General features: G+C 33.3%; 1 protein-coding gene and 1 pseudogene across 6 annotated transcripts in view; one reads left to right on the top strand and one right to left on the bottom strand.

Annotated features, from left to right (window-relative positions):
• Znf280d (zinc finger protein 280D) overlaps window positions 1-20,486 on the bottom strand; it is a 111,786-nt gene that overhangs the window by 55,159 nt on the left and 36,141 nt on the right. For all 6 annotated transcript variants that reach the window (XM_046460803.2, XM_046460802.2, XM_046460804.2 and 3 more), the window contains 3 exons: window positions 18,294-18,464; window positions 18,035-18,144; window positions 954-1,177 (listed from right to left, as the gene is read on the bottom strand). In XM_046460803.2, the coding sequence (XP_046316759.1) occupies window positions 954-1,177; window positions 18,035-18,144; window positions 18,294-18,464 (505 nt within the window). The remainder of the gene's footprint in view (window positions 1-953; window positions 1,178-18,034; window positions 18,145-18,293; window positions 18,465-20,486) is intronic.
• LOC124104148 (ran guanine nucleotide release factor-like) lies at window positions 4,872-5,278 on the top strand (annotated as a pseudogene).

Consider the following 20,486-nt stretch of genomic DNA (forward strand, 5'->3'; position numbering starts at 1 on the left):
TTATAATGAAATGGTAGAAAATAACCTTATATACTATAAATGTCATGCCATATAATCAATGAAAAATATCACTCAATAAATCTTGTTATTTTGTTCTTGTTACTCACTTACACAAGATATCTTTACAGTATGTCATGTAATGCAAAAATTCCAAAGTAAGTTTCTAAAATTTAAAACATTTGTGTACACCTCTTCAAAATTTCATTGTAAATGAAATCTCTAATTGTTAAAGGTGTCAAATTATAAAATCAAAGCAGACACATCTCCTAGAAATGGTATATCTTTAAAACACATTGCTTTTGGCTGGGCTTAGTGGCACGTGCCTATCATCCTAGGGGCTTGGGAGGCTGAGGCAGGAGGACCTCGAGTTCAGAGCCAGGCTCAGCAAAAGCGAGGTGTTAAGCAACTCAGTGAGACACTATTTCTAAATAAAATACAAAATAGGGCTGGGGATGTGGCTCAGTGGTTGAGTGTCCCTGAATTCAATCCCCAGTAACCCCATCCCCAAAATAGATCACTTTTCCCACTAGGTAAATGTTCTTAATATGAATTGAAAGCTTTGAGCATTAAGATTAGCATAAAGAAGTTCAAAACTGGACACTTTTGAAGTGCTTTCTCCTATAACTGAAGAAAAATAAAATGTAAACTACCTAAAAGATTCACTGCTAAAACAAAATGAACTTATTTTTTTCTTTTAAGTTAAAATAAACTTTGTACATCTTAAGAAATGTGAAAGAAATACAAATAAGTAGATCCTGTTGTCAAATTCTAAAATACAAGAAATGACAAAAGCTTTTCAACAACAAACAAACAAAAAGTCTGCCTTTGTCTATAGTAGAAAGTATTAAAATTGTTTATCTAGAATAGCATAGGAAAATGTAACCTAAAGATACAACATTTATATTTGTAGCATTTCAATTTTCAAATAGAAATAAAAATAAGTATTTACATACCTAATATTATTTTTTAGAATTTTCAAGCAACTGAAGCATTTAAAGGTTGTGTGAGTCTTCTGTTCTTCCTGGGCATCTCCTTCATGTTTTCCATAATAAAAGTCATTAACTAACATGATCAATTTTCCTTTCTCTGAATCAATAGTCTTATTTGTATTTGCTGTATTTGAAAATTCTGTTTTAGCCAGTCCCAAAAAGTTATTTATCATGTCTGGACAACAATACTGAAAGAGAAAAAAATTAGAAGCCTTATTTAAAAAAAAAAAAAACCAAAAAAATTATTCTGTGGTTACAAGTAAGGTCAGGCTATGTAAAACTCTGCTTGTTAATACATCTGGAAAAATAGTCACCAAAAATTTGTGGTGCACATACATATTCTAAAAAACTCAAATGACAAACACTTATTGTCTTAATAAACAAAAAAAAATTTTTCAAAAAGAAATGAAAACCCTTAAACAGGACTTGGCTATAGATTTAATAACCATTCCTTTGCAATTTATCTGTTCAGGTGTAACTATTTAATAATAATTTGTTGCTTGGTCCAAAATTATTCATTTCACATCTATTTCGAGAGTACAGAAAGAAATATTTCATATGCCTTGATGTATATTTTTAATTATCAAGTAACACAAAAAATTTTGTAAAACCTGAATGGAACTAGACTTTGACACAACTAACCTGCCATTTCTTAGACTCAAGGTACTAGAAAAGGTATGGAACGCAAAGATATATAAGACTAATCTTCCTTCTTAAAAAAAAAAAAAAAGAAAAGAAAAGAAAAAAATCCACTTTTTAAAATTAAGCATAAAAGAAAAGTGTTTTTACATCTTAAAATCTAGAATGCTAAATATCTGAAGAGGAAACTTACCTCTTCATGAGTAAAATCACAATGCCACATAAAATGATTTTAATATGGAATTTGTTCATATGTGAGCTTTTCTTTTTCTTTTTCAACAAGATAGAACTAATTCTATCTTTTATTTATTTATTGCACATAACATTCAGTTGTATAGTTTTTACTTAAAGGGCAAGCTCAGGAAGATGTGCATTATAATATTTGTTAAAATGCTAATTCCTGGGGCTCACTTCAGAACAACTAAGCTACAATGTCCAGAGATAGGGTCTAGAAGTTAATATATTATTTTTTTTGGTAGTTGTAGATGGACAGCATGCCTTTATTTTATGTTTATTTTTGTGTGGTGCTAAGGATCAAACCAAGTGCCTCATACATGCTACGCAAGAGATCTGCCACTGAGCTAGAGCCCCAGCCCTAGAAGTTATATTTTTTAACAAGCGGTAATTCTTTTACAACTTAAATGTTTTCTGTATGTGTTATGTGTTAAACTGGCATCAACATAAGAAAATTTTAAACTCTCAATACACCTATTTCATTTCTAAGATAACAACATCCACTTCTACCACATGTGAAATGTTAGACAACTGGTGGAACATTCTGTATTACAAGGGACAGTGGGCCTTTCTGGTCGAAGACAGACCTATAACATTTCTTTCAAGGTTGCATTTTACTTATTTTGTTTTACTTATCAATTTATAAATCTGAAAAGGAAAAACACACACACAAAATCTAAAATAGATACAAAGAAAAAAATACTAAGTAAAATGGGCCACAAATAAGTGGTATAACTAACCTATGTTAAGGAGTTGAGGTTTCATCCATACGCAAAATTAGGACAAATAGATTAGTTCTCTAATACAACATGAATCTCTGTAGTCTTCCATTCAGAATAAATTATAATTGAAATAGAAATACAACATAAAGAGGGAGGTAAGAAAGGTTTTGCTATTTATGTTCCTAGATTCTTCTTGCAATATCACATAATATCTGAGAGCTCAAACTTAGGAAATTCAGACTATTTCTAAGGAGTTTTACAAGACTAAGTTCCTTCTTTTAAAAAAATGCTACTTTCTACTTTAAGGATAAATGAAGAAAAACATGGTAGGGAATAAAACAACTAGCATTATTAGAAAAATTACTCAAAATGTGTATCTTCTTACTACTACTAATATGTATCACTGGCACCATTTTGACAAACAAAACTCTTCACTTATTTGCAGGCTTCCTTGGAGGAAGATCTCAAACAATAATGAGAAGTTATAATGCACAAAAATAAATGATAGAGACAAGTCTTCCTAATAAGAAATGCATATTATCTTGTGTCCCAAACACAAGATCTGGCTTTTAGTAGAAGTTATTCTGAGTCATATTTAGCACCTGATTATTTTCTGAAATCTACAAAATAGTTTATGATAGAGTATGTTGCAAGGTTTATATTCTCCAGAAATGTCTAATTTGAAATTAAAGCTGACCTAGAGTAATAAATTACAATATATATACAACATATAATCAATTACTTGCTGTTCTTTTTTTTCTTTTACAGAAAAGATAGGATCAGATTTTTAAAAATTAACATACAAATCTTGTTCACAGTAACTTTAAAGAATTGTTTTTAAATTGTAGTTGGAAACTATACCTTTATTTTATTTATTTTTATGTGGTGCTGAGGATCGAACCCAGTGCTTCACACGTGCTAGATGAGTGCTCTACGCTGAGCCACAACCCCAGCCCTCACAGTAACTTTTTTAAAGCAATATTTAAGATCCCTATGAAAAACAGCTGAATAATAAACTGCTGACAACCAAACATGGACAATGGCTATAGTGAATGAGGGAGAAGGGAAGGAGCAAAATAGCCTACAGGAGGGGAAAAAAAAAAAGACAGGCAAGAAAGAAACTTAAGAAATGAGCACTAACGACAGTGAACTATGGTCCAAAGTCAACTGGTTATCTTTTGTTCAGCTCCCGAACCCTTTTAGTTCTCACCCTTTAACTACAACCCTTCACACAGCCTTTATTTTCCTGGGCTGGCTGGTCTACAAATATTAAATGCCTTTAATGCTATTCTCATCTTTACATTTCCCAATACATAGGTCATCTTCCATAGCTTTCTTAGTGCCTTAAAAATTTAGGTAGAATTTTCAGAGCAAAGGATATGGAATGCAATTTTTAAATAGTAAAATAGGATTTCTCATACAAACATCCTACATAAGTCAACATTTCCCCACTTACTGGAATTCATCCAAAAGCCACGAACAACCAAATTCCACAAACCCGATTTTCACTGAAACTTAGATCCAGAGAAAATCCAGAGACCACAATATACAAAAGCACTACCCAAAGCATCCAAGAAAGAAAGCATGTAGTCAGAAGGAGATCAAAGACAAAAGAATCCTAAAGATCTTAGAAAGTGTCAGTAAAGGGAGCTGGGAATATAGCTCAGTGGTACTGCACTTGCCTAGCATGTGCAAAGCCCTAAGTTTGATCCACAGCACCGTAAAAGAAAACCAAACAAACAAACAAACAAAAAAACATCACCACCAGCAACAACAAAAAAACAGAAATATGACAATTTAAATATATATCCTGAAAGAGGTGACATGATAGGCATATCCTGAAGTGCAAGGATAGATAGATAGATAGATAGATACATACATACATACATACATACATAGGCAAATGCAGATATAGAAGCTGGTCAAGAGCATGGCAGAAGAAGTAACCCAGACCTACTTTGGAACAGGAAAGGAAAGCTGAAAAGGCAGTGCTATAGAAAGAAGCAGACACACACACTGCATTTGCAGGAAGTCTTCTTCCAAGCAAAGAATTATATAAACCCAACTAGCAGGCTGTGAGACTATACTAGAAATCTAGGCTCTCATCTAAACAAAAATACTTTCAGATAAAAGGAGGCTAATAACAGGAATATATACAATTCTAGCAAAACATCAGGAAAATGTTATCCTGGAGCAGATATAAGAAGAGACAGCAAAGCTGAGGAGATGTGTCCCCATGTGGGTTGCTTTTAAATCTCTCCAGAGCCTATACTCTAGTCCCAGGCCCATGGAGCCCACAAGAAACTATCCACTGTTTGAGGGTACCTTCTTCTCCATCCCACCCCCTGAGGCCATTGATGTAAGTGACCTCTGAACAGTCTCAACAACCAAGAAGTTTTTCTGCCATTCAGTGACCAACCAAAGCCTGTTGTGGCAACGTTTGGAGCTCCAGGCCCAGGTGTGGGGTAAAGCAGCCACACAATTAACGAAGAATATAACACTGCACCAGGTCTTTCTGTGGCTGCCCCAGCACAAGATTGGTCTCTTGCTCAACTTCAATCAGGACCCCTCACCAACAACAGGTCATCTCTTGGACCTGGAAATCTGTCATCTCCACCATGAAGCCTGGATGACTTTAAACAATTGTTGACCAGTCTGACACTTCATGATCCTAACATCTCTGGTCCCCAGTAAGAATGCTAAAGCACTGCATGATGTTGCTGAAAACTTAGAGACTGGGTTCTGAGAAGGGGGAAAAAAAGAGGCTGAATACCTAGGTTTCCTCTTCCTCTTCCCTGTGCACAAACACAAAACATGCCCTTTCTACAGAAATAAACTTGCTTTAGAATCCCACCTCATCCCCAGAGAGAGATTAAGAAGTAGCACATCAAGGGAAAAAGGAGAGGGAAAAATGAATAACAGAGAGGTAAGATAAATTAGAGACAAGGATAGTAGTAAACAGATACTGCAAAATAAAAGAAGGGAAAGAGAGGCCAGTAATGAGAAAAGCAAGGTTTAAAAAAAGAGAGATTAGGATTAGAGAGAAAATGACAGATATAGCATGCAAAGGAAAATTCATTTTGGACACACAACTGTATGGAATAAATATTTTAAAATATAATTCAGGAAAACTGCTAAAACAAAGGAAGACACAAATATAAAGGCAAAAGAATACACTGTACACTAGAGAAGACTGACTCAAACTTTCCATAGTAAGTTATGTCACTATAAAATTATTAATATTAAAAAATATTAGTCTAAAATATATATATATAGATAGATAGATAGATAGATAGATAGATAGACTGGGATGTAGCTCAGAGGTAAAGTGCCCCTAAATCCCCAGTATCAAAAAAGAAAAAGAAACTTATTACTTTCTAGGTGAGACCCTCTGCAATTTAGTGAGACCTTGTTGCAAAAAAAAAAAAAAAAAAGGACTGGAATGTAGTTCAGTGGGAAAGAGCCCCTAAGATCAATTCCCAGTACCAAAACACAAAGTAACAAAAAACAAACAACAACAACAAACACTAAACACTAGAATCAAAAACAAAACAAAACACTTTTTTTGAACATTTTAAAATGTTAAGGATACATTCACGATACGGTTATGAAAGCTAGATTTTTCTGTATCACAAATATCAGCGAAGTAATGAAAGATATGGATTGAGATGTGATTATATATCTATGACAGAAGAAGTTGAATAAGTGAAGATAAGGATATGTAAAAAGTTTTATCAGTGGATACTAAACTACAGTTAGATAGGAATAGAAGTTCTGGTATGCTATTATTACATAGTAGGGTGTCTATAGATAACAATAATGCACTGTACACTTTAAAAAGCCAGAAAAAAGGGGTGGGGATTATGGATCAGTGGTAGAGCGCTCACCTGGTGAGGGTGAGGCACTGGGTTCAATCCTCAGCACCACATAAAAATAAAGGCATTGTGTCCACCTACAGCTAAAAATTTTTTTTTAAAAAAGCCAGAAAATTTAAAGTTTTCACCATAAAGAATTGATAAGTGTTTGCAGAGTAAAACATTAAACAATGGACACATATCAAAACATCACACCCCATTAATACGTAAAATTTTATGCTTTATGTACCAGTCAAAATTAATGTAAATAAAGACTAAAATTATAATGAATACTCTGGAAAAGTTTATATGACAAGCAAATAATTTACTTATTATTTTTAGTGTACCTCACTATCTATAGTATATCTTACTATATCATACATGTATTTTCAAATTTCTACCTAATAGTAAAGAAAACAACCTACAGACATTTTTGCTAAAGAAAAAAAAAAGTATTCATCAGCACTTGGGCTTTACCATAAGAGGTATGGTTAGAATACCAATTAACTAATGATACAATGAGAAAAATGTCTAACTTTAAGAAATTCCTAAAGAATAAATGAAATAATGTATTTATTTAAAGCTTAGTTTTATGTTTGACACATGGAATCAAATAAATTATTATAGGATATTTTAATATTTTTCCATTGGGAAAAAACATTAACTGTGATATAATGAACTTTGATTTATCAAAAACTTCTATTTTTTTTTTAAATTATTGATCTAAAAATTACATTATTTTATGGAAATTATATTAAATTTTAACTGAAATATAAAAATATAAAAGCTAAAAAGTAAAAAAAGTCCCCAGTTTTCTATTTTTTAATTTTTATGATCAACACATAATATTTATATTTTTGAAACAATGTGATTTTTACATTTTTATGATACAATTGTGTGAACACAATCAAAATCCTCTTCTAATATGAGATATAGAATGCATTACTGTTAATTATACTCACCCTATTATGCCATAGAACATAAGAATTTGCTGTGCCTATCAAACTGTAACACTGTACCTGGTGACCAACCAATTTCTATTCCCTTCCCCCCCCCCTACTTGTCCCCATCTTTGATGACCTCTAGTCTATTTGATTTCTATGAGATCAACTTTTAAAAACTGCCCACTGAGTGAGATCATGTAGTATTTGTCTTTCTGTGCCTGAAAAACTCTCCAGTTTTAAACATTTCCTTCCTAGATTTGTGACTATGCTTTGAGACTTCATTATTATAAACACATATATTATTCAATTTCATTCAATTTAGTTAAATAGTATTTCTTACACATTGTCCTATTTTATCTATCATAGAAATACCCTCCTTTCATAAAATGTTACAGTGTTCCATTACATAAATTTTTTAATATTTTGGTTATTTCCAGTACAAGTAATCACAAATAATGCTATAACATGTAAAAGTCACACTTGGAAGAAGGTTGTCAATCTCTCCAGGCCTAGAAGTGTGTATGTTTTGCATGTTGAACTGATTCTATTTTGTATACAGACTGTATACAAAATAGAGGGGAAATAAGAACATTCATGTCTACTTCTATATGTGGAGAGAAAATCAGAAAGGATATAAAACTGGCAACCAGGTCATAAGAGTCAGAGGTAAAGATTCTTCACGTACACACCTTCCTATTTTTAATTTTTAATAATGTGACTTTGTTACCTATAAAAAATAAATAAATAAATAAATGTGACTAAGAGAACATAGTAGCAAGAGATCTTCCAAAAATGGTAGATTAGAGGCATTATACACTTGCCTGCATCTCCTTGAAACCAAATTAAAATAACTGTAACATAGTTGCTCACTGAGATGAGTGACTATGGGAAAATACCAGGTTTCAACTGTAGATAGAGACTTGGAGAAGCCCAAATAAAATGGATTGTGGAAGACAGAATGAAACAAAATGTACCAGTGCCAATCCCAGGGAAGTATGCCCCTTCAGCAGAGGTAGAGAAGAAACAGACAGAGTCCCAACAAACATGACTGGCACAGGATCCAGCCTCCTACAGAAATATAGGCTAAGCAAACAACAGTACAGTTTGCATGTTGAATTGGCTCTGTAGAAGACCCCTGTACTTCTTTGCATATTCTCAGTTTTATAATTTGGAGCCATCTTAGAAAAGGTCCTATTGTCTGAGGTTACTTACTGCTTTAGCAATCAGCATGTGCAGTAACAGAAGGTGCTTCTCATTAGACCTGGCTTGCCAGACTTAGCTCTCAGAGTCTGGGGAATGAGCAGTCACATGTAGCCAGGACTGGAAACACCAGAACCATGGGCTGTGGATTATGCAGAACTCACCACCATCCCTTCCACCACAGATCTTTGAGACTCTATATCCTCTCTCCATCCTTGGGGTGCATACAGGGACACTCCACAAAGCTAGTATTAGCTCTACCCTCCAAGTGCTAAGCTCTGAAGAAAAGATTTGGGGAGTTCCACATTCTGACATGCCATGATGTCAGCATCAGCTCTGCTCTAGAAGTGCATAACACAAATAGCTCCAGAGAGAATTTGTTTCTAGGGAACTCTGCATTCCACACTAGCTCATTCTGGTGTACAAAGCAGCTGAGAGGTATTCCAACTGAATCAAGCCACAAATTACTACCATCAGTCAACTGACTAGTACCACAAAAGAAAGGAGTAAGCCCCAGTCTTTTCTCTGTCCAAGCAGCACACAGACTAAAGACAAAGAAATTCTCTGATCAGCACAAAGAGTTTCTATCCTTCCTGCTCATTTGGGCACCTGAGGGAAAAGAAAATTTTCATTTTTTTTTTTATTCATAGTTTTACTTTTTTTTTTTTTTTAACTCAGGGGTACTTTCAAAACTGCACTACATCCCCAGCACTTTTCATTTTTTCAGACAGGTTCTCTTCAATACTGGCTTTGAACCTGTGATCCTCCTGCCTCAACTTCCTGAATAACTGGGATTACAGGCATACACCACCACACCTGGCTTAAGTTTTTGTTGTTGTTGTTATTTTGATGTGCTGTTTTGTGGTTATTTCTCTTTTTCCCTCTTATTTTTTTTGGTATTGGGGATTGAACTCGGGGACACTCGACCCCTTAGCCACATTCCCAGCCCTTGTTTGTATTTTATTTAGAGACAATGTCTTACTGAGTTACTTTGCGCCTTGCTAAATTGCTGAGGCTGGCTTTGAACTCTTGGTCCTCCTACCTCTGCCTCCCAAGTCACTGGTATTACAGGCATGTGCCACCATGCCTGTATTTTTCTCCTCTTTTTAATATGAAATATTTTTCTTCTCTTCCTTTCTCCCTTTTCTATTTTACTTTTCTCCAACTATATTTTATTCCTTTGGTTAATTCTATTTTTATTATTTAACTGTTTGTTATTTAATATTATTTTTCTTCTTTCTTTTCATTTGTTGTGGTATTACTGTTTTTAGTTTGGGGATTTTACTTTATTTATCTATCTCATTTTTTCTTTCTTCTTTGTTCCTCTTCTTTTTTTGCAGTGATTGAGATTGAGTCTGATTGTGTTGAACACATCAGCTGGGTGCTCTGCCACTGAGCTACACTCCCAACCCAGCTGAGGGGAATTATGCCTTGCTCGGGCCACACTTAAACCTTGGCAGATACTTCAACTTAGAGAATAGGAGGAATGAAAGCCCACAGACTACAACCTGTCCCCAAGCAAGCATGGCAAGGGGGGTGGATCTGAAGTCCCTCTTGGGAACACTCACTACTATAACAAGAACAGAAGAAATAGCATAACTGTTATAGGCACCATACTTATGAGGGGCCTCAATATCTGTCATTCCCATACCCTATCAGACAGCATATTGCTGATAGGGTTGGAGGTGAGTGTGACAGTGGAGGGAGCTGTAACTGGCCATTGTTTCTCCCCATGAAACAACTAGAGATGCCCTGAATGTCTAAACAAAAGATAAAGGCTCCAGGACATCACCACAATTGGAACAGCCAGTAGCAGAACTGCTTCCAAGTTAACAGCCAAGATCAAAAAAGCCCAGGGAAACCCCCAACACATACCTGATAGCGGCTTCGATTCCCACTGTAGGAGTAATCACAGAGGGTACACTCTATATCTATTGCTGTCTATAGAAAAATTGCCTGAAATACCAGGCAGACTACCCTCTTGCAAGTCGTATAAAGAAAATAAGTCACTTAGGCTCTGATATATTATATATTGTGTAAAAACCTTTAACCACAGCCAAAGAAGCCACAGGAAAGTACACAAGGAAGTACAAATTGAATTAAATTCAATACTAAATAGAAACCCAGTAACCCAGGGCTCACCAAGAAATAGTGGAAAAGAGTGAAAGATATCCATGCCAGCGGATGAGCAAATCTCAACATACAAACACAAGAAATATGAAAGCACAAGGCAGTAGAATAGCTCCTGAGGTTCATAAATCTCTAATCCAAAGATATAAAAGTAGATGAACTACTTGACAGAGAAATTAAAAGAATAATTTTTTAAAAAACAGTTCAATGAATTCCAAGAGGATATAAGAGCTGAATGAATTAAGGAAGCCAATGCAGGATATGAATGAGAAATTTGATAGACAGGGATTTTGAAACAGAACCAACCAGAATTCTTGGAAATAAAAAGCTCAATAAGTCAGATTTTAAAAACTCACTTGAAAGCCCCACCAAAACATTAGATAGACCAAAAGAAAGAATAACAAGACTTAAAGAAAAAGTTGAGGAGTTATCAGATTCAGAAACTAATTTTAAAAAATCAGTAAAAATGAACATAATATACAAGATCTCTAGGATACCATTAAAGAACCAAACACAGGTATGATCAGAAAGGATGAGGGAGAAGAGCTACAGATTGAAGGCACAGAAAGTCTATTCAGCAAAATGTCAGAAGATAGCTTCCCAAATCCTGGAAAAGACATGGATATCCAAGTAAAAGAGACATAAAGAGCCCCAAGTAGCCAAGCGCCATGGTGCTTGCCTGTAATCCCAGCAACTTGGGAGGCTGAGATAGGAGGATCACGAGTTCAAAGCCAGACTCAGCAACTGCCAAGGCACTAAGCAACTCAGTGAGACCCTATCTCTAATAAAATACAAAATTGGGCTAGGGGTGTGGCTCAGTGGTTGAGTGACCCTGAGTTCAAACCCCCGTATCAAAACAAAACAAAATAAAACAAAAAAACCCAAGTAGACATAACAAAAAGAAAAAAGAAAAAAAAAAAAAGCTTACCCACAACATATTATATTTAAACTCCCAAAAGTACCTAACAAAAAATATTTATAAAGCTGCAAAAAAGAAGGGTCAAGTCATATTTTAAGACAAAGACATCAGAGTAACAGTGGATTTCTCAGAAGAAACTCAAAAAGGCCAGAAGGGCAAGGAATTATGTATTTCAAGGACTAAAAAAAAATAAATGCCAAACTCAATTACCATACCCAGCAAAGTTTCCCAAATCAAAGGAAAAATAAAGAACTTTCATGATAAGCATACATTAAAGGAATTCCTGACCACTAAATCAGCATTATAGAATATACATAAGGGAATTCTACACAGAAGTGAGGAAGAAAGACTAACACAAAAATAATGACACAGAAAAAAATAAATTTCAGTAGAATAGATTAGAACAGCTAATAAGAAAAAAAAAAGGAAAGAACCAAATAGTATTAACAAAACCATCAAATCTCTAAGACCAATAAAAGAGCAAGACACAACATAGAACATTCAAAACAACTAGGAAAAAACTTCAGCCAGGCATGGTGGCACATGCCTGTAATCCCAGCACCTGGGGAGCCTGAGGCAGGAGGTTGTGTGTTCAAAGTCAGGCTCAGCAACTTACCAAGGCCCTAAGCAACTCAGTGAGACTCTGTCTCTAATAAAATACAAAACAGGGCTTGGGATGTGGCTCAGTGGTTGAGTGCCCCTGAGTTCAATCTTTGGTACAAATAAAATAATTTTAAAAATTACAGAATAACAAGAAAAAAGTGCACACACACCTTTGAATAAGAGTTCTCAACATAAATGATCTTAATTCTTCAATTAAAAGGTGCAAATTAGCTCATTAGATTAAAAAAGAAGACCAAATAATATACATCCTAAAAGAAACTCACTGGCAAAAACATACACAAACTGAAAGTGAAAGGATGGAAAATGATACTGTAAGCAAACCAAATCCAAAAGCAAGCAGCAATAGCTATACTCATGGATGACAAAACAGACTTAGGTCAAAAACAGAAAAAACAAAGGAGGTCATTACATATTGATAAAGGAAACAATTCATCAAGACACATAACAATTACAAACATATATGCACCAAACATAAGAGCACCAATTTTATAAAACACCACAGGACACAAAGGGAGAGATGGCCCTAATATAATAATGAGTAACTGCAGTACCCACTTTCACCATACAGACCAAATAAAATCAACCAAAAAAACATCAGGGGTGAATTATACCATAGTTCAAATAACTTAACAGATATATACATCTAAGGACTGCAAAACGTATATTCTTTTCATCAGTGCATGAAACTTTTTACACAATAGATCATATTTTTGACCATAAAGCAAGAGTTAACTAATTCAGAAAAACTGAAATGATTACTTGTATCTTATTGTATCATGATGGAATGAAACCAGAAATTTGTAACAAGAAAAACTGCAGTAATTATATCAAAACATTGAGGCTAAAAATACACTGGTGAACAAACAGTAGGTTATGGAAAAAATCAGGAAGGAAGTTTTAAAATTCCAAGAATCAAATAAAAATGAAAACATAACATAGTAGAACCTGTGGGATACAGTGAAAACAGTACTTTGGGGGAAGTTTATAGATATGAATGGCTATATTGAGGGAGGTAGGGGGAGCAGATCCCAAATAATAACCTAAGATAAATCTCAAGGTCTTAGAAAAACAAGAATAAACTAAGGGGCCAGGCCCAGAGGCTCACGCCTGTAATCCCAGTGGCTTGGGAGGCTGAGGCAGGAGCATCACGAGTTCAAAGCCAGCCTCAGCAACAGTGAGCAACTCAGTGAGACACTGTCTCTAAAGAAAATACAAAACAGGGCTAGGGATGCGGCTCAGTGGTTGAGTGCCCATGAGTTCAATCCATGGTACCAAAAAAAGAAAAGAAACAATAAATGAAACAAAGAGCTGTTTCTTTGAAAAGAAAAATGAAATTGAAAAACGTGTACCGAATTTAACCAAAAGAAAGAGAAGACCCAAATTAACAACAATAGAGATGAAAAAGGTATACTACAAAAGACAACATTCATAAGATCCTTCGGGAAAATCTGGGAAAACTACATACCAAAAAAAAATGGAATATCTAGAAGAAATGGAGGAGATTCTGGACACATATTTTAAAAATCCAAATAGATCAGTAATGAGCAATGTGACTGAAGCAGGAGCAAAATCTCCAAACAAGGAAAAGCCCAGGCCTAGACAGATTCAATGCTGAACTTTACCAGACTTTTAAAGAACTAACAGCAATGCTTCTTAAGCTATTTAGGAAAAAAAAAAAAAAAAGGAAGAAAATGTTTCCAAACTCAGCTTACCAAGCTAGAATTACCCTGCCACCAAGACCTGATAATGACACAACAAAAAGAGAAAACTATAGACTAATATCCTTGATAAACATAAATGCAAATAAATGCAAAATCCTCAATAAAATACAAATCAAATTCAATGGCACATTAAAAAGCTTGTCCACAAGTTGGCTTCATGAAAGGGATGCAAGGATGGTTTAACACACACAAGTCAATAAATGTAATATAGCACATTAATACAAAAATTAATAGAGGATAAAAAAACATGATCTCAAAGAGAAAAAAACCTTTGATAAAATTCAGCAAAGCTTCATGATAAAATGCTCTGAATAAACTATATATAACACAGTCATACTTTAACATAATAAAGGAGATATATAAAACACCCATAGCCAACATCATACTGAATACAGAAAAATTGAAAGTGTCCCTTCTAAACTCAGCAACAAGGAGCTGGAGTTGTGGCTCAGCAGTAGAACGCTCGCCTAGTGAATGCGGGGCCCTGGGTTTGATCCTCAGCACCACGTAAAAATGAATAAATAAAATAGTATTGTGTTCAGCTACAACTAAAAAATAAACACTAAAATAAAATAAATAAACTCAGCAATAAGACAAGTATACCTATTCTCACCAATCTTTTTTTTAATTGAATATGACAGTGGAATGCATTACAATTATAATTTTTTTATAAATACGACAGTGGAATGCATTACAATTTTTTTATAAATATGACAGTGGAATGCATTACAATTCATATTACACATATAGAGTACACTTTTTCATACCTCTGGTTATATATAAAGTGTACTGACACCAATTCGTGCCTTCATACATGTTCCACCACTCTTATTCAATATAGTAGTACTTAAAACCTTAGCCAGGCCAATCAGGCAACAGAAAGAAATAAAAAGGATAAAGTTAGGATAGGAGGAAGTCAATGTATCCCTTGGTTACAGACACAATTCTATACTCAGAAAATCCTAGACTCCACCAAAATACTCTTAGAACTGACAAATTCAGCAGAGTTGTAAGATTTTACAAAATGCATACACAAAAATCAGTAGCTTTTCTAGACACCAATAACAAACTCACTGAGAAAGAAATCAGAAAGCAATCCTATTCACAGTAGTCTCAGAAAACAAAAACTAAAATACCTAGGAATAAATAAAACCAGGACTGTGAAAGACTTCTATAATAAAAATGACCCCAAAGAGGTATAAACAGAAAGAACTTGAAGGAAAAAGAAAAAACTAATGGAACATGGGAAGGCTTCCCATGTTCATATTAGGAGAATATAATTTAAATGGCTATACCACCAAAAGTGATCTATATATACCATGCAATCCCTATGAAAACATCAATGACATTATTCACAGAACTTGAAAAAAATCCTAAAATTTGTATAGAATCATAAAAGACCTAGAATAGTCAAAGCAATCCTCAGCAGAATGCACAACGTAGAAGCCATCACAATACCTGATTTAAAAATATACTACACAGCTGTAGTAACAAAGATATGTACTGACATAAAAACAAACATGAAGGCTATGAATAGAATAGAAAAACAAGAATAAAGCCACAAATCTAGAGCCAACAGATTCTTGACAAAGGTGTCAAAAACATGTCAGAAAAAAGAAACCTTTTCAAGCTGGATAGAAAACTGGATATTCACTTATAAAAGACTGAAAATACCAGACCCTATCTTACATCCTGAACAAAAATAAAGTCAAGATGGATGGATCAAAGACTTTAATGTTAAGACCTGAAACTCTGAAACTACTAGAAGAAAACATAGGGGAAATATTTCAAGATACTGATACAAGCAATCATTGATTGCCTGAATAGGACTTCAATAACTCAGGGAACAAAAGCAAGAACTGACAAATGGGATGATATTAAACTAAAATGCTTTTGCAGAGCAAGGGAACAACAGAATGAAAAGACAGCCTATAGAATGGGAGAAAACTTTGCCAACTACTCATCTAACAAATTATTAATATCCAGGACATATAAAGAACTCAAAAAACTTAACAACAAAAGCACAAGTAATCTAAATTTTAGAATGGGCAAATTATCTACACAGACACTTCTCTAAAGAAATACAAATGGCCATAAATATAAGAAAAAATATTCAATATCTTCATCTATCAGGGAACTACAAATCAAAACTACATTGAGATTCTATCTTACCTTAGTCAGAATGCTATTATCAAAAAGAAAAAAAAAAAATCCAAAAATGCTTGCAAAGACATGGAAAAAAAAAAAAAAAAAAACTCTTACACTCTTGTGGGAATATAACAGTACATCAGTACATACAGACACTATAAAAATGGGTATGAAGGTTCCTCAAAAACTTTAAAAAAAATTAAAAATGGAACTATCATATGATTCAACTTTATCAATTCTGGGTATATTATTATTATCCAAAGGAAATGAAGTCAGCATACAAGAGATACCTACATATCCATTTTTACTACAGTACTATTCACAATAGCCAAGCTATGGAATTAGACTAGTTGCTGATCAACATATGAGTAGGATAAAGAAAATACGTTATATATTATTCAGCCATAAAAATGAATGAAATCACGTCATGGGCAGAAAACAAAAGATGAAATTGGAGGACACCATATTAAGCAAAATAATTAAGAGACAGAACAAGCATTATATTTTTTTCTCATATGTGGAAACTTAAAAAATAGCTAGGATGTAGCACAGTGGTAGAGCCTAGCATGCACAAAGCCCTGGGGCCAGTCAAGTCTCCAGTACTGCCCAAAATACATAAAGATAACCTGGAAATAGGAAAGACATTCTTAGGGAAGAGAAAAGGGACAAAAGGTAGGGGTCAGAAAGGAAGGACAAGAGAGGGTAGGAGAGTGGATGGATATGATCAAAGCACGATATATATACATGCATTGAAACATCACAGTGAAATTTCTTAATTTGTATAATAAGGACATATTAATAATTATAAATTTAAAAATTAAAAAATTTCAAAAGAATAACTACAAGATTAAAATCTGATCAGTTGCGAGGAGGACTGAATGTAGCCTTTTTTTTGTCCTCTCCATCTATAATGCAAAACATAAAAAACATCAGGTGTCTCACCAAAACATTACAAAGAAGAGGAAATTGAAAATACTCACAGGGGAATAGTTTCATATAGAACCTAAGCACTAAATTGAAGTGATTAGAGGCTACACTACACTACTACTAGAGCTGGAAATGGTATAGATCAAATATAGTCTGTATATTAATAAAGAGCTTGTATTTAAAAACTTAAAAGGATCCCCTTGCTTTTTTCTTTCTTTCTTTTTTTGTAAAATGCGACAAAAAAGTTGTGTATCGTTGAAATAGTGAGCAAGAACTTTTCCTTACTTCTTTGCCACAGAACCCTTCTTTTTCTTATATAATCTAAAAAAATTCCTTAAAATCTGAATTTCAGAGCCTCCTACAATAATAAAAAGCTCAAACTAGTTCAAGAGAATTATATAAACTATGCTCTGGACTGTGTTAAAACAATTATTTCATATGAAACACTTCACCATTTGAAGTTTATGTCTGAGTATTAAAAATTAAAATGTAAAAACTCAGATTTTCATATGTAATGTGACATGTACATGTTAGCGATTATGAAAATAAGGTAACAAAATATCTAAGTTATTAAAAAATTAAACAATAAATGTTTTCTAAATTTGAAAAACAATGTGACCAATAAAATATTGATTTTTTTAAATAAAATAAGAATAAGCATCCATTATAAATATATGAACTTAATTTCTTAAATCTGATGATTAAGGAATGCCAGTCTTACATAATTACTATGAAAGCAGATTTTTATCTAAGCTAAATAGAAATTCCATTATGAGAAGATTTCTGATCTAAATATTGGGATAGACCATATTGACTGTAAATCTCAAAAAATTCCTTTTTGAGAGGGGGAGTCTCACTATGTTGCCCAACTGGCCTTGAACTTGTAATTCTCTATCCTCATCTTCCCAAGTAGTTGCAAATATAATCATGTGCCACCATGCCTGGTTTCAACCTTTATAAAAATTAAATTCTGAAAGCTTTACCTTCATGTGATTTTTCAAAGGATCCAAAAGATTGAAATGAATATTGCACTTTGGACAAGCTCTTGGAAAAGGTGTTCCATTTTTAGATTGATTTGATGACGTGTTTGCACCTAAAATAAATTCAGAACATTTATGATTCAAAACTTATCACTTTTTAACATTAAATAATCACTGATAGTTTCAAAATTTATAATAATTTCTAAAATTTATGTATAAATACTATAGTAATTTTTATTTATATGTCAGATTTCATATTTACCTTTTGATGGCATAGCCTGGGAAGATGTCAGTGAAGGAGATTTAACTGAAGGAAATTCAGCTGGAGAATTTGTTCCAGAAACACCCTCACAGGGCTTAGGCTTTTTTGGATTAACACTGTTTACTTCAGAAGCAGAAGGACGTTTTGATAAAAATGAACTTTCATTCACACCTACAATGATTTAAATAGTGGAAAAAATATTTTAGAACACCTAGAATACTACTCATAACTAAGTACAAATACTTTGGAGTTAATTTACAGATAATATAATTAATTACCATATCACACAAATAACAACAAAAATTAAGTGATCCAAACTCAGAGCATATACAGAAATAGTATAAACATTTATTATAAACTCCAAGAATTAAGATAATTTGTAAAATAACCTTTCTATGCAAGAAATTCTAAATGTGGCTTCAAACAGAAATATATAAACTGCTATTATAAAAGAAGCCAGACCAAAAATTTTAAAGCAGAAAACACTGAACCAAGTTCCCAGAAATAAATTACTTTTGGATACTTAAATGTGTTAGAATTTGTTAAAAAAAAAAAAAGAAGAAAGAAAATCTGACAATAACTTTTATTTGTTCCAAAAATTGATACCCTCATATGCTTTTTTATTTAGCAACTTAAAATGTCTACTGCAATGTTAGCTCTTTTCTCACCTAACAAACTGCAGAGTGGTCTACTGACAGCTTTAGGTGATTTTAACCACTTATTGACATGTACAAAGTGGAAACAACTAAGTTTGAATAATATTTTACTCATTCATATGAAAGGGCACATAATGCAGGGAGTTAGTATAAGAATTTTCATACTATGTTCCCCAGAATTTAATGGGGTCATTTTAGGGAATATATTGGGCCATGTCTGACAAAAAAACACTTTTCCATTTTATTTATTAGATATTCACATAAAATTTTGTTTGTACAGGAATTTCATTAAAAAAAAAAAACAAAAAACTCTTCCATTTAAAAACCATTACCTTAAGGATAAAGGATTTAGACCTATTTAGAGCATTACTAAGAAAAATGGGGATATTTAGACTATAACCAAGCCAGGCAAAGTCCTTTTAGAAAATAATACACAATGGGCTTTGTAAAAATGGATTTTGAAACTGTACATCAAATTTTAATAATGCCAACTATACACTAAAAGTAGAAGCAGTGAATAAACTACAAACATTCTAGGCTTTTAAGTCAGACAAGATAAGTTCAAATCCAGATTATGTCACTCTCTAGCTATGCACTCTTAAGCTTATTTAATTAATTTCTCTGAGTTTCAGCTTCCTTTTTTGTAAAATAAGTTATAATGCCTTATTTTACAGAGCTATTTAAGAAAAAGATAATATACTTAAAATATCCCAAGAAAATATTTGGTACATAAAAAGCACTCAGTAGAAAGTGAAAGCTACTATCATTACTAACAAAATATTTTCCATCTTTATTTTAGAGGGGAAAAAAATTATTCCAACAGATATAATAGTAAGAGCAAATATGCCATAAAAATAAAAAGTATTATAGTAGTTAGCTTCTCTGTTCCATCCTTTGAGATAACATAAAAATGATCTCCCACTAATGAAGCACTCTATTACAAACTGCAGGTCTATAAGAAAGATTCCATGAGATCCCTTTAGCATTCTTGTGAGATGTTTAGGTTAACCGAAAAACCACTAAGTGCTACCATTTCAAATGAATCAATTGATTTTACAACAGGCTAAATAGTAGAAATAGATTGCTTTAATGGAAGAATTTAACAGAAGAAATCTCAATGTTAAAAAAAGTCACTTGCATTTGATTGAACTTCTGATTCTTTAACTTATTTCTGTTCTATTAGGCTGTGTTATTCCCTACTTTCAAGAAATTCTATCTCTGCCAGTATAAATCCTATACTCACTCAAGATCAAACTCAAATTCAATCTTCTCTGAACCCTCATAATTTCGACAGTATGTTACTGAACATCATAGTACATATAATTATTCATATTTATCATACATAACTGCTGTCATGTCATTTAAACCTTATAAATGCATTTTTAAATTTACTTATCTTATTTGGCCATCAGAAAAGCCCTGAATAGAATGGCAATAATCAAGAATACAGGCAACAATAAATGTTGGTGAGGATGTGGGGAAAAAGGTACACTCATATATTGTTGGTGGGACTGAAAATTGGTACAACCACGATGCA

Source organism: Marmota monax, unplaced genomic scaffold, assembly GCF_021218885.2.
Source record: "Marmota monax isolate L192 unplaced genomic scaffold, Marmota_monax_Labrador192_F-V1.1 WCK01_AAM20220418_F8-fsc00001, whole genome shotgun sequence".
Classification (NCBI taxonomy): domain Eukaryota; kingdom Metazoa; phylum Chordata; class Mammalia; order Rodentia; family Sciuridae; genus Marmota; species Marmota monax.